Source organism: Sander vitreus, chromosome 1, assembly GCF_031162955.1.
Source record: "Sander vitreus isolate 19-12246 chromosome 1, sanVit1, whole genome shotgun sequence".
NCBI classification, from domain to species: Eukaryota; Metazoa; Chordata; class Actinopteri; order Perciformes; family Percidae; genus Sander; species Sander vitreus.
This window is the reverse complement of record NC_135855.1, coordinates 9,672,756-9,698,693: the sequence shown is the minus strand read 5'-3', so window position 1 is coordinate 9,698,693 and position 25,938 is coordinate 9,672,756. Positions and strand designations below refer to the sequence as shown.

The following is a 25,938-nucleotide window of genomic DNA, read 5'->3' as shown; positions in this document are numbered from 1 at the left end:
TAGTTTAACTGGAGACCTTTCAAGTGGCCGCTGCAACAGAGCGAGAGTTACATTAGAAAGAAGTGCTTTTCTAAAGCTTAACAAAGTCTAGACTGATAACTGCATACTGTTTTGGTTATAGTTTTTCAGTTAAGTTTCAGCAGCTGTAGTAAGCTGTAGTATCAGCAGCTGTACTAACAGTAGTATCAGCAGCTGTAGTAAAAGTAGTATCAGCAGCTGTAGTAACAGTAGTATCAGCAGCTGTAGTAAAAGTAGTATCAGCAGCTGTAGTAACAGTAGTAAAAGCAGCTGTAGTAACAGTAGTATCAGCAGCTCTAGTAAGATGTAGTATCAGCAGCTGTAGTAACAGCAGAAATATTGTTATGCCTTGTTAAATCTCATTTGTTATTTCTCAAGACCAACCTAGAATGTAAATAGGTTGTATTTTAGGCCTACCGTACAGTAGGCCTATTCTTTTCAGTTTTTCTGGGTATACTTATTATATTTCTGCTCTGAAAAGAAAAATGAGACACAAGGCAACCAAAACCAGTTTTAAAAACCTTTGTAGGAGTCTGTTGGGCCCCAGCTTTTGAATTGTGTTGGTTCAAAATAAAATACTCTTCAGAACAAGTTCATCATTTGTGAATGTGTCTCTTAAATCAGAAAACCAGACACGTTTAACAAAGCTGCATTCAACAAGTGTATTTTGTCAGGTAATTATGACATTTAACCAATATTTGAGATGTGTGAAACACTATTTGACTGAAATGGTTATCAAATAATCTCAGAAATAATTTATTTAAAAAAAGACAAATGTTTTGACTAAAACTTGACTAAGATATATTGAGTTTTCTTTTGACTAAAACTAGACTAAAATGACGAGACTTTTAATCGACTAAAACTTGACTAACAAAAAAAGATATTTGAATGACTAAATATGACTAAAACTAACAAGGACATTTCAATCAGGAGAGACTTTGTTTAGTTGCAAGTTACAAGTGCAAAGTAAGAAGGTACATACACTTTGGAGATTAGACTCCATCGTAAAAAAGGTAAGTATATATATATATTTTAGAGGTTTAGAAAAACCCAAACATATCCTCCGACTAAAAACCGAAGACCGAACGAAAAAGCCAAAGGGTGCCGTCAGCCGGAAGAAGATCGAGAACACCGTGGTTGAAGATGCCTGGAGATAGAAGGGGAGGAGGCGGGTCGCACTCTCGTCTGAAAAGACAACTGACAGAAGCAGGGGAGAGAACAGATTTAAAACATGGTTGTCATGCTGTGATTGGCTTGAATGTATGTGCCCAATTATGATTGGTTTACACAAACGTAATTCCCAAAAACCAGCTGATCAGTTTAAGAGTGTTAACGTAATGAAGTCTCCCTGACAGAATTTACGCTGAGCTACATTTCGCACAAGACTAAGACTAAATTAAAAATAGTTGACAAAATGAACACTAATCCATACAGTACAGTATCAAAATCAGTTGTAGCATAACTTATTGGGGCCTACTTAACACAGCCCTCAGACCTGGTGAAATATTAACCTAAGTCTGTCACATCATATGGATACAACTATAAAGATAAAATGTGCCTGTTCCCAGCATTAGCACAACACTTTGCGATGGTTAGCTTGTAACCTGTGACGATATATTCTAAATGTAACGTAAAAAAATGACTAATGTCGAAGTGGAAATCAAGAGAATAGTCGCAGCGCCACACCAGTTACAGAACAACATGCATCTCAGTGTCAGTCCAAATTACGCACAATAAGCAGTTTGAACTCACTGATGTAATACCATTTATTTTCTAAGTGTTAGTACGCTAAGTGAAACGGAGTCCAGCGTGAGGGAGATCCGACTCAGAGGAGGAGAGGTTAGTGAGGCCAGCGTCTCCACGGCAGGTGACAGTGCGCACGGATCCGCTGCGCCACGCATGGATGAAATAATGAAATAGTAAATAGGACTACAGTAACAGAAATATGTGCAGAATTAAGACAGTGTTTGGTGGACCGGGTACACCTTGTTCACTTAATAGCCTACAAATCATCCACGGGATCAATTACGCATCACAAATTTGCCCACCCGACACAGTTCCTGGGGAGATGGATCTGTGCGTCCCGCCTCCTGTGCGCCATGGATGTCTGAGCCTCAGCAACTACTAACTATAAAGATACAATTTGCCTGTTCCCAGCATTAGTACAACACTTTGCGATGGTTATCTTGTTACCTGTGGCGATATATATGCTAAATTTAACGTCTATTTCACATTAGCAAGTGACTGACCTATCTGGGTGCGTTTTGAGATGCCTGATGAAGTTCGACAATGTTGATCCGGCATCATTTATCTTGGTACCACACACCTTGCATGTAGCTGTTCGCTTACTACCACTGTTTACAAAGTTATTTAAAGCAAAACTAATGACAAAAGGCACAACTCCGGGAGGACTTGGTGTCACCATCGTCAATGCATTCTTTTATATGTGAGTGTGCGCACATAGGCATAGCGCATGCGTTACGTTGCACATTATGGCAAAGGGCAGGGGACATGCTGCTCGTCATATGTTTCCCTAACATATATGCACCAATAAAAGAAAATAGAAATACATGCATACATTTAGATTTAAAAAACAATAATTGCATGAAAACAGGTTGTTGACGAGTCTTTTGGGTCGAGTCGCAAGTCAAGTCTGAAGTCAGCACAAACAGTACGATTTAAGTGTGACTCAAGTCCGAGTCTCAGACTCGAGCTGCCGGGCGGCGCTATTTCTGCTTGCGAGTTCCATTTTCACTTTCTCACAGCCTACTGCACTGAACGGTCCACCTACATTACGTCGACCAGCGTAGCATGCGCAGTGCAAGCGTAGAGTTCGGTGGAAAACTTCAAAATGATCATAGTGATTCAAGTTGAATCAACACCTCTATGAAACGGTTTAAAACACAAAATGGACATTATAACCTCCATGAAGGTAAGGTTTAATGCATTTGTTTTAGCTTGGTGGCCTTAAGAAACTGGACACTGAGTGAACCCTGTTGCATGTTAAATCTGTAACACTGCATCCTATTTTTGAAGCTCTTCAGATGTTTTGTGTTAAATCTTTTTTTTCTGCAAACTAAACAGCTGTATGATAGTGGTGTAGTGGAGTACAGAGCAGCACAAAGTGAAAATGACTTAAGCACAGAAGAGAAAATATACTTTATTAATCCCTCTTGGGGAAATTCTGTTTGGTCATTCAGTTAGTTACTTTCATGAGTTGCTTCTATTATTTAGTCACAGTAGTTCAGTAAAAGAATACAGACACATAGGACACCAAAAAGCAAATTGTGTTCCAAGATTTTATTTTGGTGTCTTTTGCTTCTGTTTCTTTGTTTGATTTCAATTCAGTTGCTTCAACATCACTGCAATAAATCCATTCATTTACCACAGTCAAACAAGAAACATAACCATACATTTCTTTCTTACTGGGACTCCATTCCAATGGCTGCAGTCGTCTCCTCAGATTTTCCAGTTTAATGTGGGCCGTGGACTTTCCTACATGTCAGACCTTCCCACCATAATGTGAAGGCAAAGAATAATCTCAAAGAAGACTGTCAAACTGATGCAGTCCCTGCTTCACACTGCAGGCGCTGAAATGAATCCACTGCAGACCAATCCCAGGACAGGACTTCGCTGTCTTCTGTCCAGGATGCAGAGTGGTCTCAGCACCTCCTCCCCATCAGGCTGGGTTCAGAAAGAAGTCCCCTCACAAGTTTTGATGTAATCATTGAAATCAGCCGGGACACTCAGCATAGAGCAGACCTGGATAATACCAGACAGAGGTTAGCTGGTGTGCAATACGTGCCCTGCTAACCCATACTGCCACTAACACCGCAAGTACGTTTACACGCACACTGATGTTCCACTGTTATTCCCAATATGATACAGGTCATGTAAACAGATATTCTGAATGAGGCCTTTCCCCGAATTTAGCATTTTCAGATTAAGACGTGGGATATGCTGGTATTATTCAGGTTTTAGAATCATTCTTTGGACATGTATACAGTACATTCAGAATCTGCGTCTCAATCAGGGTTTTTACTGCAATTTTTGAGAGTTTATGGCTTATGGTCAGCTCTTTGTGTTGCTATGGTGATTGTACACAAACCAAGCAGCCAATAGTTTGCATGTAAACGGGAATATTAGTGCAATACTAATGGAATCACTTTCAATAGGAATAAGGGCACAAACCGGAATATTATGTGTATTTAAACTTAGTGAGTGACTACACAGGCTGTGTAGGGAACGCAGCAGGTTTGCAGCAGCAGCGACCATTTACCTAAAGGTAAAACAGCAGTGTAGGTCATTAAAAGGTGCTATTTACATCATTCAGAGTCTGGGATGGGATTGCCTCCACACAGCTCTCACTTCTGTCGTCACAAGCAGTATAAAAAGGAGGGACTGACTGACCAAAACAGAACACAGAAGCTCAGATTACAACAAACACAGAGGGACAGTGACTTCATTCTCTGCTCAGGACACCATTATCCCACTATATCCTTACATAGCAAATATGTGTTTGCAGCTATCTTAAAGGAATAGTTCAGATGTTTTGTGGTTGTATGAGCTACTTCTCCATAGTCAGTGTGTTAGCTACAGTAGATGGCGGTCAGCACGCCCCCAGTTTGGAGAAGCAGGCAGGAGTACCGACACGGAAGCTCAGCAATGTCCTGCTGTGGACGGGGCAGCAGCTAATGGTGACCTCACAGACCTTCGCATTTATAGGGCTGACCCTCCTGCCAATCCAGCCCAAAATCCAAACTATCCCTTTAATGTTCCAAATGTCATATAACACCTTTAAGTAGCAGCATTTCTGTAGAGGGTTTCGTAAACGTGGTTGGGATTTATCGAGAAATTCCGCAACAGGTAAGTATTGGCTTCAGCATAGAGGTAAGATGAATATCTTCTATAATACTATCTAAATGTGCAAATCGTTCATTCCATGTTTAGTATATGTAGCAGCAAAGTAACAGTCAGGAAAGTGGCAGCATGGAGTGGAGATGCGTGGTCCATCTTTATATAAAGTCTATAATACTAACCTAGAAAATATAGACAACACACAGTAACATAAACATATTGCATGGAGGCTAATGTAAATTATACAACAAGTATATCCGACCAGACAATCTGATTGGTCAACTAGACATTTAGAACGTGCTCAAATCAGCATAACAGCACACCCAGAGCCATTTGAGCACACCTGGCGCATCACTTAAAATACCACTCAGCCATTTCTCTGTCAACATTACGGAGTTGAATTAAAGAACTGTTTCAAAACATTTGTATTCATGTAAGTATTGAAGGAACCTCAGTGGAACACACAAAAGCTCTCCAACTAGTATATAAAGTGATTCATCGGATTAAACGACTTATTTGTTACAACGCTCTGAAGTCAACTTTCACTGGATATGTTTGGATCAGCTGTGCGCTATCTAGAAAATAGCTGCTAAATGTGATTTTCGCGGACGTGCAGGAGCTATATCTGTCGATGGAAAAATTATTTTTGTCAGCAGATATCTTAGTTACAACAAGATTGAGCTAGCAAAGCAGTTTTGTGTTTGTATGTGCAGCAGTTATTCAGTTTGGGAAGTCCCACGATCACTACAAAGCTAACGTTAGCTTAAGTTAGCTGCTGGTTAACATTAAACATACTAAAGTTAAAAAGGGACAGGAAATTGTCTCTGTTGTTCAAAGTTCGGACGTTTTAGTATCTAAATCTATCCATGGAAAAAAAAAAAAATTTCAGCAGATATCTTGTTGTAACAGGGCAGAGCTAGCAAAGCAGTGTGGTGTTTATATTTGCGGTAATTATTCAGTTTGGGAAATCCCACAATCTCTACAAAGCATTAGCTTAAGTTGACTGGCTGACTAAACAGGAAGGGACTAGAAATCGTCTGTTGCTTTTTTTTATTTTGAGAGCAAATTGCCCCACAATATGAATACACTTTGATTATAACTTTTTTTGTTGGTAACCATTGTTATATAATCGCAATATTACACTTGAGGGCTTGATTTAACATCATTATTGGCACGACAGTGTGCAGCTAGGGTCGAGGCGCTTGCGTGTAATATTGCTTAACTGCAGGTTACAAAACCAGTGTTTTCACGGTGTGTTTGACAGTGTTAATTTCGTCAGACGAGACGAGACTAAATATGTTCGCCAACGACCTTTTTTTCCATGACTAAGACGAGACGATGATGAGACTGCACCAATGTCCAAAAACGCTAAGACTAAATTAACATGCATTATTGTTGACGAAAAAAGACGAGACTAAAATGTTTTGCATAAAATAAAAACTAAGATAAAATCTCTCTTCATTTTCATCTACAATCGTCTCCAAACAGGCCAAGTGCTTGGTTCCCAGTATTTTTCCCCCCACAATTTTATCTAACTAAGCGCAGTTCAATCAGGCACGGGTGCGGCTCATCTAGAGATTCTGCGTGTCCCCTTTTTTTCGTCTAGCTGTCACACATCCAGGTAGCGATGTGGCCCGGGCGGGGGAGGGAGGGAGGAAGCCTGCTGGAGAAGCCGCTACAGCGCGTAGCGATGTGCCCTGGCCCCTGGCAAGGGAAGGAAGGGAGGGAGGAAGCCCGGTTCAGCCTGCTACAAAAGCCGCTGCAGCGCTTAGCGATGTGCCCTGGCTGCTGGTGAAGCCACTCTTAAACAGCTTGCAGAATGGCCGGAGTAATGTATACAACCGCTGGCAACAAAACAACGTGCTGTAGAGCCCAGCAGACCTGGCGCTTATCTAACATGTGTCTGTGTACGATTGTATTTGCATGAAGGAAGAGGCTATATAAAACCAGACGCGTTTAACAAAGTTGCATTCAACAAGTGTATTTTGTCAGGTAATTATGACATTTATGACCCAATATTTGAGATGTGTGAAACACTATTTGACTGAAATGTTTATCAGAAATAATCTCAGAAATAATTTATTTAAAAAAAGACTAAAATGTTTTGACTAAAACTGGACTAAGATACCTTGAGTTCTCTTTTGACTAAAACTAGACTAAAATGACGAGACTTTTAGTCGACTAAAACTTGACGGTTAGAGAAATTTTGATTTACTGTATTTTACGGACTATAAGTCGCTCCGGAGTATAAGTCGCATCAGTCAAAAAATGCGTCATGAAGAGGAAAAAAACATATATAAGTCGCACTGGACTATAAGTTGCATTTATTTAGAAATGTATTTCACAAAATCCAAGACCAAGAACAGACATTTAATCTGGAAAGGCAAGTTATTAAACTATACAATAGCACACAGAACAAGGGGCTGAATACGGTAGGTATGTTAACGTAACTGCACTGTTGACGAGCCTCTTCCAGCAGCACGTTGTTCAAGCACCCACCTGTGGACTCGTTCCTCCAGCTCTGGCCATCTTGATTTCAGCGCGCGACTAGCTTTCTTTGTTTTCTTCATTGCAGTAAAACTAACCTTTTCGTCAGTCCCAAGTTTCTCACTCACTCCAAACTTTCGTTCTGCTGCTCGATTACCGTTTTCGGCTGCGTATTTTACTACCTGCATTCGCCTGCAGTTTCTTTTCTTTCTCAGTTGTCTTTAGCAGCCTCTCGCGGCTGTAGACGGTAATGTTTACAGCATGAAATAACATTTAAAACATGTTAAATTATATATATTTTTATATATAAGTCGCACCTGACTACAAGTCGCAGGACCAGCCAAAGTATGAAAAAAAGTGTGACTCATAGTCCGGAAAATACGGTACATACTTTCTCTCTTGTTATTATCAAACTGTTTGCATAGAATAATATTATACTGAATACTCTGAACAAGATAACTGGAGCCATTGCATGTCCTTGTCTGAGCATGGTGTGTTCCATAGGGCATACATGCCCTCTCAGACCAGATAGGGGAGACAAGATAAGTAACTGACGACACCAACTCTTGTATCATGATTTTCACATTCTACGTTGTATTACAAAAGCTGCTGTACAGACCTAGGTGAGATCAATTTTATTTCTATCCGGACAGACTGCTTGTTTAAAAACGGTGATGGTGTCTTTAATGCCTAGAATATAACTGTGTTTACCTAGTGATGGGACAATCAGAGAAACGAATAAGTAACAAGTAGGTCGATAGGAAAAGGACAATACGTCCCTTGTCTTGTGGGAAGACTACTGAAATAAAATGATCTGCCTAGAACAGCAGAGAAGAAATCTAGTCGGGATAAATTGTGTTTCCTTGACCAGAAAGACTACTTATTTAGACAAAACGGTGATGATGACTTTGATTTCGCTAGGGTATTGTCTTTCTTTAGTGCCACTGTAGGAACTTAACAACTTGCAGGTGAATATCTGGTTGGTGTTTACCTAGTGACAAGACAATCAGAGAAACAAAGCAAAAATGAGTGGTATGTCTGGTAAAGGTAATAAAAATATCTAATGGTCTTATGACAACTAGTTCAAAGCCTGTGTGAGGAGGCTGCGGTAAAACAGGAACTCCGTACAGCACGTTAAAGGAGCTCGCTATTCCAAGAGACAGAGTAGGACTCTGTAGAGAAAAATAAAAAATAAAAAGGAGGTAATTATAAACTGGGAATTGCTTGATTAATATAAGAGTGTCTCCAGTGACGAGATTCACTACACAAGGTACGCAGCTGGGGTGAACTCCATACATGCTACCTGGCTCTTAATGAAATCAAGTAATTCAGGAGGGTAGTTAAAGATAAAAACTTAAACGAAAAGTAAGTTATAATATAAGTTAAAGATAAATCTTATAAACCGTAAGAGATAATACTTTTATACTATAAAGATAATAATATATAATACGTAGAGCCGTTAAATGAGCAAGAGCAATGGAGAGAGAGAAGTACACAGGATGACAGTCTATGAGAAACTGGCTCAGACTTCACAAGCAGGCATGCCCAGTGAGGAGTCTGAGAAGACTGTCACTGAGCTGCTGTAGCGCACACACATAGAAGCTTCACAGACTAAAGAGCTACTAGAGAGCTAAATGTACTTTTGAATTAAGATAATGTGTTTCCTATAGATGGATTGTGTAGGAGTTAAATTTAACAGTTACTTTCACTCAGAAGTTAATTATATTTGACCTACTGCTTGCCTTTATCTGAGAGATATTTAAATGATAATTTTCCTATTAATGGAGTAAATATGTTTTTTTTCAAAATGCCAAAAGCTGATTTTTGTGAAAATACAAAAGTAAAGTGCTAAAAATCTAAAATGCAGTTGATTATAAGTTGTAAAAATAAAGCTGACAAAGACTAAATATATTTTTATGATTGAAATTTTGAGCTGCTGTAACTAGGGAATTTCCCCAGTGTGGGCTAAATATAATATATATATATAATAATATATAATAATCTTTCTTATCTTGTATAGGTGATAAACAAACAGTTGATTTTTGATTTCAAAGACAAATTATGTCATTTTTAGGATGACTAATTTCTTGAAAAGATAAAAAAAAGTCAGTAGCAGTTTTGTCAAATGCTTTTGGATATTGTTGTAATCTGACATATTTTGGTTAAGACAAATTGTGATTTTTGTAAACAAAACATACGGTTACAAATCCAACTGAAATGATGAGTTGCTTAAATCACTTAATTGATTGACAGAACTGCTTTGATCATTTCCAGTTTTCAAAAAATGCGAGGACTTTTCTATATTGCTTTTTAATACCTTAAGTACATATTTTTATGATACTTTTCTTACTTAGGTAATATTTTTAATGGAATATTGCTGGTAACAGAAACATTTTTACAGTTTGGAATTAGTACTTTTACCTAGGCAAAGAATTTGAATACTTTTTCCACTATGCCTATCTGTTAAACCTTATTGAATTGACTAACCATAATGTAACAAGATTTTTTTTAAATCAAGGATGCCATAGATCAGAAATAGAAAAACAGTGTGTTACATGCAAAACTAGAGAAATCCTTCTTTCCTTACAGAGAACAGCCAAGGTTAGGGACTTCCCAGATAACAAACAAACAGACACACACACACACACACACACACACACACACACACACACACACACACACACACACACACACACACACACACACACACACACACACACACACACACACACACACACACACACACACACACACAGGAGTTGTGCATGTGGAAGGTTCAGCAATGATTTTGATACACATTTTTGTTATAAATTATATTGTGATCCTAAAAACTTTCATTTATGATTTTTAGAACTTCCAGACAGCAATTAGTATTACTTGTATTGCAAACTAAACCCAAAAATAAAATAAACAACATTCGTCTTAGTTTATTGGTTATATTGAAACCAATAAAGGTTGATATGAGATTTCATCCTAAAAGCAGTTCATTTAATATTGTACTCTAGTGAGTTTTTCAGTAAAGCTGCACTTTAGACTTTGTTTGTATTTTGAGTTGCTATATTACAAATTGTTTAAACTATTGATATTGAAAACTTTTTATTTTGGTGATTTGTTTTTTCTTTTAAAGAAATGATTTATTGAATTTTTTTGTTGCTTTTATACAGGTTTTGCTGTGTAACACAGGACAGTGTTAATGGCTAAACCACTAAAACAGATTATTTATATATGCTGCTTATTAAGTCATGAGTTTTGTCATGCCTCAAACAGGAGGGATATAGTAGCAATAATAAATAAGGTGTTAAATAAATAAGGTGTTTAATAAAGTTTTCACATCATTTGCAAAAACACAACCCTTAAGATAAACTGAGGCCTAAAAGAGAACAATTTCCAAAACCAGTGTTTCCTTTTCAGCACAATTTGTATGGATTTTATAGAGTTAAACCAGAATGAGGGAAAGAAATGCTGTTTTATAATTATTGATGTTCACTAAAATAAGTAGAAGTTTTTCCAATTGATAAATACTGATAAAAAGAACAAATAATGCTTCTTGGAGTTCTGTTTTGTGCCACACAGTGCCTCGGATGTGTCAGAGATCAGGTCCATCTTACTCCCCCTCCAGCTGCAGGACCGGTGACAAACTGTACCAGAAGACAACAACAACAACCACCATCACAGCACCTCAAACCACAGCACAGTTAGACACGATAAAGGTTTGTGGTCTGGCTACGGTTCTCAGCCCACAGCGAAAGGGATGGTGGACTAGTGCTAGCCGTCTGGTTGTGACTTCAGCATCTGGAGATGCACTTTGCCAAACCAAAGAGCCAGTAGCAAGGTCCACATGCCCTACCCAAAGCATTGATGAACATTCTGTGATGAACTGATGACGCTGAAATGAGAAGGCTCCGGAAGGGTCAATCATTAGACCCCGAGGCCCGTTTCACCAAAGAAAAAGAAACTCAATCCTATCTGGAGGTACGGACCACTGGCCAGCAGACGGACTGAGAGAAGGAGGGGGGGAGCGAGAGACCGTCCTGATCTGACACATCTGACGCATTGTGAAGTTAAGTGGTACACAGACTCACATTCTGAAAATACACATACATTTTGATCAAAGGAAAAGTTTTTTACATGGATTAAATTTGATCCTGAACAACAGAAACTGTTTGCAGTGTATAATGTATCTGTTCATGTCTTACAGATTCACAAACAACTTTAACACAGAGATTATGATTGAGATCAACATCTGATTAAAAATGTTTAATGTTGATGTAAATGCAACAAATGGTGCAGAATTTTACACAATGTTCTACACATATTCATATTCTCATTTAGTAGTGTATTATTGAGGATGCAAACGTTTAAAAAAGTAGGGAATGTTTAGGGAAATTTTGATTTACATACTTTCTCTCTTGTTATTATTAAACTGTTTGCATAGAATAATATTATACTGAATACTCTAAACAAGATATCTGGAGCCACTGCATGTCCTTCGACTCTGACAAGATAAATAACTGACGACACCAACTCTTGTATCATAATTATCACATTCTACGTTGTATTACAAAAGCTGCTGTAGAGAGCTTTTCATTAGGTCATTGTCTGTATTATTCCATAGTGCGTAGAAGGCCTCCTCATTGGGTTCTCGAGTAAAATTAACTTTAATATATCTTCAGTGGTCTCTGTCTATCATTTCATAATGTAAATTATACCTGGACCACAGTGGTTGATCCTGAACCTGCAGATTGATTTGAGACATTCTTTACTAATACCAATATCAAGAAAATGGAGTACCTGTCTGAACTTGGCACGAAGTCTCTCCATGTGCTCCTGTAGCTTTTCAGACTGCGGATCATCATGAGGGGAGTTTTGGATCAAACCCAGGAGAGCCTCCAGTACTTTCATACGCTTCCTGACAGCACACACATACAGACACAAAACTATCAAATAGGACACTCTCACCATTAAAAAATCTGAAGTCATCCAGCAGAGTGCTGAAGTAAATATTTAAGCAAGACAATCATCTTGTTTGAGGAGACCATACCCTGATTTGACATCTGTATTATGTTGGAGGAGACATTTCCATGTGACGGCAAACCCATAATAGAAGGAAATCTGTCAGTCAGAGGAGAAAAGACTGTAAACAATCCTGAGAGGCTGAATGCTTTCAAAGCAACACAACTCAACTTGTTCTTAAATTAAATAGGCTAACAGGCTGCCTACCCTGTCTAACTGACCATGTATTTAACCTAATGGTCACATACAGTACATAGGAGGGTCATAGTGACCAGTTCTTATTAAAGTTTAGATTAAACTTATTGATGCAGAGGGGTGTCTGGTAAATTATGTCAGTTCTGTGCAGTTGGTACTTATGCCAAAATAAAATGAACAATAAACTGACACATCTACAGTCTGGTGTGATGGGTAAACGGGTAATGTTAAGGCACTACACTACATATAACCATATATGGCAGAATAAAGCAGAAGAGTCCCTGTGCTAACTCACCTCAGTGGACAGCTTTGCCCCATGAGCGGCTCCATGTCTGCGACCGTCCTGCAGTCCTCGGCGGGTCCCTTTATCAAATCCCTCCCGGTAGCCCTCCCCTCGGAACCTGAAAAACAATCACACCCTTTCTCAATGGTTGTTGCTTGAGACTTGAGTTTATTATTATTTTTGGGATATGTTGGATGATGCTTGGCGAGAGGAATACAAACTACTTAAACTTTGTAAACATTGGTTACAAATTCACCTGTCGTTATCATTATGGATGGGTATCGAGAACCAATCCTAAACTGGGACCGGTTCCAGACTGGTCCGTACCAAAATAATATCGATAAGCTCCTGGACAAATGATATTGGTTTTCAATGGTTTTTATGTAATGTTGCTGAGTGCCCGCCAGGTCTAAGCATGTGGGAATTATTTTTAAACTAAAATATGTTAGGCTACACAACAAGTAGCTAACTCCTTTGCGGAATATTTCAGCTCATATTAGAGATGCACCGATTGATGCCGATTTTCACGTGATCGGCCATGACCAGCGACCGGCCAGTCAGTCTGACATATGCCAATTTTATGCCGGTCAAATGCTGTAAATAACATTGTAAAGGCTACCATACACAATGCATAGGAATTATATATAGGCTAGCAAATAATAACAATAAACCCACTATTAATTAAATTATCTTAATGTAGTATAACTACTGTTGCATGTAAATAATGCACATAAAATGTGGCACACGTGCCCGCTCATGGTGTGAAGCGCGTGTCCGCGCTATTCTCCGACATGCACTCTAACAATCACTGCTTATAGACGGCCTTTTGTACAAATGCATTACCCGTTTTCCCTGTTTTCATACAGAAGTTTAGTTTCCTAAATATATCACTTTTTTTTGTTGGATATTTGATGTGAAAAGAAGGAAATGGTTCTTCCGTAACATTGCACTTTAGATGTGTGTGAATTTCCCACACCGGGAGTAATTTATATAGTTCTATTTTATAGCGATCGATTATTTGTTAAAAAAAAAATTCTATGTTCTATGCAAAATGTAAAATGTAGAAAAGATAGAAAATAATGAAAATATTTGTGTGTGCTGTAAAGTGGTTAGAAAAAAATTAAATCGGAATCGGCTAAAATCGGTATCGGCAGGTCAAACTCAATGAAAAATCGGAAATCAGAATTGGCCTAGAAAATTATAAATCGGTGCATCTCTAGCTCATATGTGTGTATAATGTAAGCCAGTGAGCAAAGAGAGAGAGAAAAAGAGGCAGCGAGCATGTGTGAAGGTGAGTATGAAGTTAGCAGTTAGTTGTAAACGTAGCAGTGTGTGTGTGTGTGTGTGTGTGTGTGTGTGTGTGTGTGTGTGTGTGTGTGTGTGTGTGAGAGACGGTGGTGAATATTAAGTAGTAAGTTAAAGCTGTGAATGTGGCAGTGCAGTATGTGTACAGTTTAGGCTATTTGTCAGTGCATAAATGCTACAACTCCTCAGGACCTAGCTTGACTTAGCTTGATGTTAGTGATTTTGATACCAATACCAAGTATAGTATCACGATACTCGATACCAAAACTGACTGATTTGATACTTCAGCTACTACCTAACAGATCAGAAACAGAATGTCAGTATGCTGTTGCAAAACCATGAGATCCACATGAGAGTGTGCAAAATATGTTTACAATGAAATCTTAACTATATCATTTTAATTTCATCAGGGCAAATTGTTAATCTATGGTTATATTTACTGGATCAAATGTTAATATATTTTGTATAAAAGACAAGGGCTGAAACGATTCGATGAGTAACTCGAATAATTTGATTACTAAAAAACCTCGATGCAAAATGATTTGCCTCGAAGCTTCGTTTAATCAGTGTTACCAACGTTGTATCACTGACTGTGTTTCCGCACGGATGATTATTACTGTCGCACACCGGGCTGACGCTGCTGGCGACACATGCAAGTCCCCAGGAACAGTGCCATGTCTTAAAGCAACCATGGGCTTAGCAGCCAATGGTGGAATTGCACCCCTCTGGCCCAGAAAGACTTTTCCCATAGACTTTGCATGGTGAAAGAAACCTCTATATTTCGGGGTACATCAACTTACCAGCCCGAACACTTAAAGGGTCCTTGTTTAAAACGTCATGTTTTTAACATTTTTAACTTTCACTAGTAGCCGAATCCAGAGTTATTGAACTAGGCATGATGACCGCGCATGATGTACGCGCATAATGAACGCGAGCAGACCCGCGCTGCACTGCGCATGCTCATGTGACGCTTCTCCCGAGGTCCTGTAGCTGTAATAATGAATATAGCTAATGGTAATGTGTTCTATTAGTACATCCATGGTATTATCTTATGATACATCCGAGTAGGGCTGCATGATTATGGCCAAAATGATAATCACGATTATTTTGATGCTTTCACATCCATATTGTGCTACATTCCTGCCAATACATCCATATTGTGCTACATTCCTCCTTTATTAAAGGATACTATGAAGGAATATGCCATATCAGCTGTTGTGCGACCGCTTTTCACACATGCGCGTTTGCCGTGAAAAGATACAGGCAACACAATTTTCTGTTCACGTTAACGGCGCATGTTAAAAGCCGAAATCGTGATCGTGATTAAAATTCAATTAATTGTGCAGTCCTACATCCGAGGGATGTATGGATGTAACTATGTATGCTGTAAAGCCTGTAACGTCGATGTAACATCATTGACGTGTATTTGTATGGGTAACACTATACATAGATATGCCTAGATAACGTTACTACAGACATAGTGATTACATCGCCTTGGTTCTCTCAAAACATCCATCGTTTATTTTGATAAGCATTACTAATTAATACATGCCAAAGTAAAGTGTTATAATGAACATTGTCGTTGACTGTTGATGTCAATGACTAGCTATATACAATATATCTACTGTATGTCCTATTGACCCGACCCCATCGTTTATTTAGATAAGCATGTAAACAATCAGGAACAACGAAAACACAATGTTTAACCTAAGTGAATATTTTAGACAATGAAACGGCGAGTTCATGAGTTTGCCACGTATACCATGGACGTATTAAGAGAATGAACTATACTTGTAAGAGATACAAGAGAGAAGCTCATGAATGTGCATGTTGCTACGACAACACAAACAAACTATTGACTGGCCAGTCAATGCGGAGGATCCAAGCTCCATGATTGCTTTATGTGCTTTTGAGCACTCTCATTGGAATGAACGGGGCTTCGTGTTGAACGCTGTATCCAGTTCTCTTAATACATCCATGAACACATGCCATGAAGACTGATGGCGCAGATTACAAAATGAATAAAGAGAGCGTAAATAGTGAGGGGCTAAGAGAAGAGACAGGCTGGAGAAAACGACAGAGTGTGTCCAAAGTTTGGAATCAGTTCAAACATAATTAAAACGAACACTCTGTACAAAGTGTCTACTGCAAAATCTAACTAGCTTATCACAATAATAGCATAACGTCAATGCTTCAGCATCTCAACAGAAAACATTGAGTCTAACTTAATCATCCATTCCACGAAGCGGACCTGACAAAAGTAAATCACAGAGTGGTATGGACGATGAAACTACACCAAACACAGCAACTACCAAAAACAAAGACAAGAAAATACGTAGTGGTGACCACAATTTGATCTAAAGAGCCGACTTGTTGACTATCCCTTCGGAACAGCTGATTGTTGCGTACCATTTTCTCTCACTCTTTCTCCTCACGGAGAAACAGCTGATCAACGATCTACTAGCATAAGTAACAGAGCTGTGTGACATTGTAATCAAATATATAAATGGAAATAGGTTGAGTATAACTTATATACAGGTGCTGGTCATATAATTAGAATATCATGAAAAAGTTGATTTATTTCAGTAATTCCATTCAAAAAGTGAAACTTGTATAATGTATACATTCATTCCACACAGACTGATATATTTCAAGTGTTAATTTCTTTTAATTTTGATGATTAGAACTGACAACTAATGAAAACCCCAAATTCAGTATCTCAGAAAATTAGAATATTGTGAAAAGGTTCAATATTGAAGACACCTGGTGCCACACTCTAATCAGCTAATTAACTCAAAACACCTGCAAAGGCCTTTAAATGGTCTCTCAGTCAAGTTCTGTAGGCTACACAATCACGGGGAAGACTGCTGACTTGACAGCTGTCCAAAAGACGACCATTGACACCTTGCACAAGGAGGGAAAGACACAAAAGGTCATTGCTAAAGAGGCTGGCTGTTCACAGAGCTCTGTGTCCAAGCACATTAATAGAGAGGCGAAGGAAAGGAAAAGATGTGGTAGAAAAAAAGTGTACAAGCAATAGGGATAACCGCATCCTGGAGAGGATTGTGAAACAAAACCCATTCAAAAATGTGAGGGAGATTCACAAAGAGTGGACTGCAGCTGGAGTCAGTGCTTCAAGAACCACCACGCACAGATATATGCAAGACATGGGTTTCAGCTGTCGCATTCCTTGTGTCAAGCCACTCCTGAACAAGACACAGCGTCAGAAGTGTCTCGCCTGGGCTAAAGACAAAAAGGACTGGACCGCTGCTGAGTGGTCCAAAGTTATATTCTCTGATGAAAGTACATTTTGCATTTCCTTTGGAAATCAAGGTCCCAGAGTCTGGAGGAAGAGAGGAGAGGCACAGAATCCACGTTGCTTGAAGTCCAGTGTAAAGTTTCCACAGTCAGTGATGGTTTGGGGTGCCATGTCATCTGCTGGTGTTGGTCCACTGTGTTTTCTGAGGTCCAGGGTCAACGCAGCCGTCTACCAGGAAGTTTTAGAGCACTTCATGCTTCCTGCTGCTGACCAACTTTATGGAGATGCAGATTTCATTTTCCAACATGACTTGGCACCTGCACACAGTGCCAAAGCTACCAGTACCTGGTTTAAGGACCATAGTATCCCTGTTCTTAATTGGCCAGCAAACTCGCCTGACCTTAACCCTATAGAAAATCTATGGGGTATTGTGAAAAGGATGATGCGATGCGCCAGACCCAACAATGCAGAAGAGCTGAAGGCCACTATCACTATCTCATAACACCTGAGCAGTGCCACAGACTGATCGACTCCATGCCACGCTGCATTGCTGCAGTAATTCAGGCAAAAGGAGCCCCAACTAAGTATTGAGTGCTGTACATGCTCATACTTTTCATGTATACTTCAACATTTCTAAAAATCCTTTTTTGTATTGGTCTTAAGTAATATTCTAATTTTTGGAGATACTGAATTTGGGATTTTCATTAGTTGTCAGTTATAATCATCACAATTAAAAGAAATGAACATTTGAAATATATCACTCTATGTGTGATGAATGAATATAATATACAAATTTCACTTTTTGAATGGAATTACTGAAATAAATCAACTTTTTCATGATATTCTAATTATATGACCAGCACCTGTATACTTATAGGCCTATATACAGATCAGTCTCAGGTTGAAATGTGTAGTTCTGAAAGTTAAGTCGCACAACTTACGGTAATGTTTATGTATGTTTAATGTATGCCTTAGTTTGAGGTTGTTATTGCATTTCAGAAAATGTTTTCTTTAAAAACAATGTAATATGGCACTTAAATGCACTTAATGTTTAGTTTTTTGAGAGATGATATTGTTAGCAATGTAGGCAATAAAAATGTTGCTTTTTCCCGAAATTATACCAAACTATTGTATATTATTGTCCTTTAATAAAACAAAAGTATTTCTTATCCGATTACTTGATTAAATCAATGGAATAATCGGTAGAATACTCGATTACTAAAATAATCGATAGGCGCAGCCCTATTATAGACCTGACTTGAACAATGCATTATTTAAGGAATAGTTCAAAAATAAGAAACCATGATTCTGCCACTTAAACATTTTTTTTAGCCATGGACATTATGTTCACAATGGGCAACAGGGTTTTCCCCAGTGTATTTAAAGCCTGGTGGCCCACCAGGCTTAATTTTTTTTTTAAGATGCTTTTAAACTACAGTTGTGGTGGGGCGGCTTGTTTGGAAACTCAGAAAGTCAAATTTTTTAAATCTCTTTTAGCACTGACTTAATGGACAGGACAATGGCGTTTTGCCGGCATCTGCTGATAGAACGCTATACAGCATGTGCTAAAATGCAAGTCACAGCCACAGAACAACGAGGGTTGTGCTTTTCCACCTTTGGGATGGGGGTGAGCCCTTGTGGACCGTTGTGTGTTTGAATGTGGATTTAAAAAACACCCCCTTTGAAGGCAGGTTTCAACATCATGCAGGCCTGTTTCTTTAATGTAGGGCCCTATGAAATCGGTCTAAGCGCTGAAAATGTAAACAAAAAAAACAGGACAAAACGTTGGAAAAAGCAACAAAAACAACCAATGGAAAAAAAAGGCGTCAAAAACGTCGGAAAAAGCACCCACAACATTGAAAAAGTGACATGAACGTCGGAAAAAAAGTGACCAAAATGTTGAATAACACAAAAGCCTTGACTTAAACATTGAGATCGGGATAACAAAAGTGTTTTTTTCTATGGTTGACGGGAAGAGAACATGAGGGTTAAGACCTTATGAAATAAACATTATTGAGTATTATAGATCTACACGTAGCTAGCTAGCCACCCCCGCGACCCGATACCGGATAAGCGGACGAAGATGGATGGATGTAGCTAGCTAGTATTTGAAGCTTTGGCCATGTTTATTATGAACATCCGACATTGTAACAGTAGATATGACAGAAAAAAACAAAAGCATAATAGGTCTCCTTTAAAAAGCTGCATTTAATTGCTTGAACAGTGTCATCAAAGTGAGTTCTACAGTTAATAATTTAGTTAGTTTTAGTGTTGAAATTACATTTCAAATTAAATTAAATGCTGTAATTGGCTACAAATTTTAGTCGAGTTTGTATTTTGTATCTCAGTATGTGTATCTCAAACAATTTGGTGTGTTCTTTTTTTAGTGTACACACTTTTACTTATTTTTTATTTAATTATGTTTTATCATGCATATGTATGGGTCACTCTTCTTAATGAAAATGTGATAATTACACAAACAACAAAAAAGATTTTACAATAACCTGCATTAGGGGTGTAAGATATATCGACTCAATATCGTTATCGCAATATATCGAAAGTGTCGCAATAAGTATGCAATATTTTGTTTATTTTGTGGAGCGCTGCGTCCCGTTCGTTGGCTGTGTGGCTTAGTTGTGTTCGATTTAGAGCCTGCTTGAAACTCTATAATGATCATGTTTCATTGGCCAGTTACCATGCCACTTGCACATGTTAGTATATGTCAGCGCATGGGTCCACTACGTGACAAACCCTATGGAGTGTACCACGTGTGTGCATATTTCGATAGAGTGACAGTGTAAGTGAAGAAATAGATAGAGACAAAAAAATGTAACGAATCAGAGAAGCGAAAAAAAAGTTGTGTCCTGTTCTCTTTATTTATTTAGTTTATACTGCACAACCAGTAAAACATGTCCTGTTCTGTAGACATGGTCATTATTTATTTATTCATTCATGTTGTACCAGTAGGGTTGCAAAATTCCGGGAATTTTCAAAGTTGGAAACTTTCCATGGGAATTAACGGGAATATATGGGAATTAATGGGAATAAACTGGATATTTTTAATATTGCTAGTTATAATACTGTTAGTCTATAACAGGGAACTTAAATGTAGTTGGAAAAAAACCCATATTGCAGCATAATCTTGGTTAAAACAACCTGATTTAATGCAACTTCAGTTGAATGTCCTCCCTATATTCGTCAATGACATGCACGCACGCAGTAATCAGTATAGGCTACTACATACTTGCAAACATTTAGTTTTTAAAATACGGGAGTGGAGGGGGGAGAGAGATACATAACCCATTGCTATTAACCTACCTATGTGTGTTAATTGTATAGCCCACTTGTTCTTGATAGGCTGGAAACAATAGACAGCGCTGATGGTTAGCTTAGCATGCATATAACCATAACCACAGTAAATCAAAGGCTGCATGCTAGCTACCTTCATATGTTAAGCTAAAGGTCAATGGTTTGGGCTACTACTTAGCCTACTGCAGGGCTATTGAGGCCAGACCCACTGCACAGATCATTTCTAGAATCCAACATTCTACAGCAGATTGAAGCTGATTGAAGACAGATTGAAGACAGTACTGCATTTGAGCCCAAGGACTACATCCAGTCAAGTACAAACTGTATATGCCTGTCTGCTTATTACAAAACAAAATGTTTATATTTATGTTTGTATAAGATGGAGTTTGTATGAATTACCCAACATTTCCAGTTAATTCTCGTAAATTCCCATTAATTCCCATAATTTCCCATTAATTCCCATGAAAGTTTCCAAAGTTTAAGCTGGGAAAGTTTCCAAAATTCCCCAGCTTAACTTTCCATGGAAAGTTTCTGGAAATTTCCACTCCTTTGCAACCCTATGTACCAGTCCAATATGATTGTCAGTTGAAATAAACCTTGTGTTGTAAGAAAACTTGTTTAATTTGTTATGAATCTATTTTTGATGCGTTTTCCCGTAACTTTTGTAATTTTACAAGTTTAAAAATATCGAAAATAATATTTATCGCAATATTCATAATCGATATCGCAATATCACATTTCGTCAATATCGCGCAACCCTAAGTCCTGCATGTTCTCACTAAGATCATAATTAGGCTACATTAACTCTCTTTCATTATAAATCTGAGCCATTCCTGAACCGGAGCAAGTAACGAAGCAGTAACAGTTTGTTTTGGTTTTGTCTGAAACAACTGGTTACTCCCATAGGCTTTAGAAAACTGTTACTCTTCGAAAATACACTATCGTATTTATCATGATTCTTTTCTCGCGGCTAAGGATATATTATCACTACATTAAGGCCCCTATAACATTACACAAATCACTATAAATGCTGTTAAACAGTGACGATATAACTCGGACAAGCTAACACTGAGCCACATGAAAAGCTAAAACAACTTGTTACCCTGGGCTTAGGCAGTGTTTTTTGTGTCCATGAGGGGCGCACTTATTGAACCCAGAGAGAAACATATCGCCTGAGCTCAATGCTCCTTAAATAATTTAAATAACGTTATGCTGTGTTGGAGTTTGATTAGAACCATAGACTGTAAATATTAACAGTCTATGATTAGAACATAGCTTTGGATAGAATCATTCGATAGACACACAAGCTCAAATAACACTGTATTGCTAGCACGTTTTGCAAACACAGAGGTATGTTTTACTACTCAATATAGCTAGTCTACACAAAATGAAGCTTTACTGTAAATCATTACGTCTATGCCTTCAGAACTTGTGGGTAGAATATTACCACTTGTATTCAACTTTTCCTGGCTCAGTGGCTCGCTCGGCTCGTACTGTACGTTTACAGTTTTATCTGAGTTAGATCGTCACTATTTAAAAAACTTTTTTTTTACCATAGCCTGTGTAGTGCCGTAGGGGGCTGTAATGTAGGCTACAGTGGTCAATATAGCCGTAGCCGCGAGGAAAGAAACGTGAAATACGTTGCGTTGGTATTTTCTAAACTAAACCCAGGTAACCAGTTGTTTCAGATCAACTCAAGACATGTTACCTGGGTGCTGACGTAGTTAATTAATACATGACTGGAAAGCAGAAAATCCATGAGCTTCGTAGCTCACAGCTTAGAGCTGCTGTTAACAGGTGATTATATGTTTTTGCCCTTGTGAGATCGAAACTACCTCGACACAATCTTGCAATCATTATATTTTCTTAAATTTCTTTTTTGTATGTGGCTGTGATGTAGTGCTCATTTATACCATCATATTCGCCACCATGTTAAAGTTGGTTTTATATTGGACATTGGATATTCGACACATTCGAAAAATCTATTATGCGACTTACCATTTTGACCTATTCATGTCAAAATACTTCTGATGAACTCAACTAACCCCCCTACACATAACACAAAGCTTCTTTTTTCAAAAAAAACATCCTTTGATTTTTTAAATTTTTTTTATGTAAAAAATACTATAAATCTATTATGCAGCTTGCCCTTTTGACCAATCAATGGCAATATACTTCTGATGAACTCAGCTAAATCCCCCTACACATAACACAAAGCTTCTTTTTTTTTTTTTTTTTTTTTTTTTAAAAACATCCTTTGATTTTTTTAATATTTTGTATTGTAAAAAAATGCTATAAATCTATTATGCGGACTGACCTTTTGACCTATTCATGTCAAACCACTTTTGGTGAACTCAGGTAACCCCCCTACACATTGCACAAAGCTTATTTTCTCAAAAAACCCATCCTTTAGTTTTATAGAATTTTTATTAGACAAAAATTGCGCAAATTATGACAAACAAATTTGTGTAGGTAACTATGAAAACACCAACTTTGACATATCTCAACCAAAATAAATGCTATGAACACGAAACTTTAGATCCTAGTTTGCTATGACCCTCTGGGGGTCCCCCACACATTTTCTGAAGATCGGCCATTAAAGGGCGCTGTAGCCAACGTAGACCAGTTTTGGCCCTTCTACTCAATCAATGTTAATGGAATATTTGCAACGGCAACATACCTTGCGGCTCACACGTCGATATTTACTGACGTTTGCCTCCTCACCATTACGCTTTGGGTCCCACTTTCGCGCACTCCCCGTGCATTACTGCTTGCAGTTCTAGTTATTTATTGTTTTTCCCACAGTGTACATTGAAACAATTCTTCTGGAACATGTACCATTCCGGTTGCTGGAGTACAGAGATCTTGGAACCATCTTCTGCATGAGTCAAATTGGGTCTACAAAGATAAAATAAAATAAAATAATAAAAAAATATTTAAAAAAAATCAAAGGATGTTTTTTTGAGAAAAGAAGCTTTGTGTTGTGTGTTAGGGAGTTACCTGAGTTCACCAAAAGGGGTTTGACATGAATAGGTCAAAAGGTCAGGCCGCATAAAAGATCTATAGCATTTTTTTTACATTAAAAAATATTTAAAAAAATCAAAGGATGTTTTTTTTGAAAAAAGAAGCTTTGCGTTATGTGTAGGGGGGTTAGCTGAGTTCATCAGAAGTATTTTGACATGAATAGGTCAAAATGGCAAGCCGCATAATAGATTTTTCGAATGTGTCGAATATCCAATGACCAATATAAAAACAACTTTACCACGGTATATTCGCCGCAGTAGATCTGGGAAGAGATTTAAAAATCGCCAGTAATGTATTTGTGATTGTGTGACGAATCTGGCGAGAGAGGCAGCAACAACTGCTGCTGTTAGGTAAACACAATATACGGAAACCAGTTAGTGTGGAAACCAGTAGAGACATAACAAGACCACATTCAAATGCCAGAAAACTCACCTTTCATCCGCCAGAAGAATAGTGTCAAATAGATCTTCATTTTCAGAGCCGCCAGCCATCTCCACTTAACTTACAATCTTATTCTGTAAAAACAGTGTTTACAGCCCTATGCGCCAGATGCAGAGATGTAGGCTAAAATGCTGGCTGCTAACCGCTACAAACTGCTTACCGTATGGTTATGGGTTTCTACCGATTTCCACATACTGTCTATGGATTTCCAGCAGGCAGCCGGCACTGCTTCCTCCGTCATCAGAGCAGTGCTGCTCCCTGGCTGTCTGGAGGGGAACAGTCACAGAGTCTGCACACACTCATAGCGGCTGCACCCCGGTGTATCCAGAGTTTCCAGGCTGTGCTACTCAAACAATGTTCTATATCTAATGGTGCTACTGCTTAGTGTCAAGTTGCTCACGTGCACAAGTCCATAGAACATTCTAGCAGTTGGAAAGTTGTTCGACGGCCGAGCAGGGGGCCGCCCTTGCTATTGTTTCTTCTTATTTGTAGTTTTGATTGTGATTGGCTTTAAAACGAATGGAAATTGGAAATAAATGATGAGCACATACAATAAATGTTTGGAAGCAGGGCTTAGTAAAAAGGGAAGCATTATTAAAAACAAAAGTTTAAATCAGTCTGGAACAATCTATTGTTATTATGCTGAGGGCTGTTACAGTATAAGCCTCATCATGCAGATTCTGAAGATCCATATCTGTGGGTCAAAGGTTAACCTGAACATTGATGTATTCTGGACTCATATCTTCACAATTGTGTCATAAATATCCCATGTTGGTCAGGAATGTTTTTAACCTTAGACATCCACTTTGACTGATATAAACCGCTGTCTGTAACAAGTTAAATACGGCTCTTTGAATGTGCCCCACAATGGATAAACAGGTAACCAATACGAAAATGTAGGCTATTTAAATATATTGTAATATATAAATAATATAAATATTATATATAATTTTAAATTCTGATGCATTTGTGGCATAGTTGTACAAATAAGTAGGTCTGCAAGTAAGATTATTTTCATTATCAATAAATCTGACGACTATTTTCTCAATTAACCGATTAAGCATTTGGTCTATAAAACATCAAAGTGGTTTTGACCAACCAATAGTCCAAAACCTTCAAATATTTTAAGTTCATTATCACATAAGGCAAAGAGGAGCAGCAAATCCTCACATTTGATAAGCTGGAACAAGGAAATCTCTAGGCCGGCTACACATTGGATGCGTGGTGTGAGCGCGTCAGCTGCGTGGCGTGTCCGTTTTTATTTTGGCTCCCATGTTAACAGGTTAAACACGCATGTCTCAGGCCGCGCCGAAAACGCATGCATGCTAGAAATAGGACCGACACATTTTTTTCACCCGACACGCAAGCGTGTTGGAAGCGTTTACATTCAAAATATAATAGGAAAAGATGTTTATATGTAATTTTGACACAAATACATTTCATAAATGACATTTTGATGTTTAAAAGTCTCTAGGTTTTGACAAAAATGCAGATATAAATGTAATTTAAAAAATATATAGGCTTATATAATTATAATTTTTCAAATATTGCACGAAATATTCTGTAGCCTATTTTGCCGTCAATAGGCCTACTGCCGACGTTGTCTTTGCTGTAATCAAATCAGTATATATTTATGTTTAACATGAAGTGCTTGAGTGCAGTTTATCAATGGGAAACATACATGTGTACAGACAAGGCTAGCAGCAGCAGACACGTTTCTGGTGTGCAAAGACAGAAAACGCCACGC

General features: G+C 38.2%; 1 protein-coding gene across 4 annotated transcripts; it reads right to left on the bottom strand.

The window, feature by feature from the left end:
* Positions 1-666: 666 nt before the first annotated feature.
* lto1 (LTO1 maturation factor of ABCE1) lies at positions 667-24,388 on the bottom strand. 4 transcript variants are annotated; one of them, XM_078262458.1, is made up of 6 exons: positions 24,183-24,388; positions 23,565-23,624; positions 12,866-12,971; positions 12,404-12,474; positions 12,154-12,271; positions 667-1,215 (listed from the first exon to the last, which is right to left on the bottom strand). In XM_078262458.1, the coding sequence occupies exons 1-6, from the start codon at positions 24,239-24,241 to the stop codon at positions 1,126-1,128; spliced, it is 504 nt and encodes a 167-aa protein (XP_078118584.1). In that variant the 5' UTR covers positions 24,242-24,388; the 3' UTR covers positions 667-1,125. The 4 variants fall into 4 exon arrangements, with proteins under 4 accessions (XP_078118584.1, XP_078118756.1, XP_078118673.1 ...); XM_078262547.1 differs by lacking the exon at positions 667-1,215 and adding an exon at positions 3,159-3,780 and having other exon boundaries at positions 24,183-24,383; XM_078262630.1 differs by lacking the exon at positions 23,565-23,624 and having other exon boundaries at positions 24,183-24,386.
* Between the last annotated feature and the right edge of the window lie 1,550 nt (positions 24,389-25,938).

Coding starts and splice junctions, on each gene's coding strand:
- lto1 (XM_078262458.1), bottom strand. CDS start 24,241: ATGGCTGGCGGCTCTGAAAATGAAGATCTATTTGACACTATTCTTCTG. Junction 12,972..23,564: donor GTACTCCAGCAACCGGAATG/GTACATGTTCCA, acceptor ATTGTTTTTCAG/GTTCCGAGGGGAGGGCTACC. Junction 12,272..12,403: donor AATACAGATGTCAAATCAGG/GTATGGTCTCCT, acceptor GTGTGCTGTCAG/GAAGCGTATGAAAGTACTGG.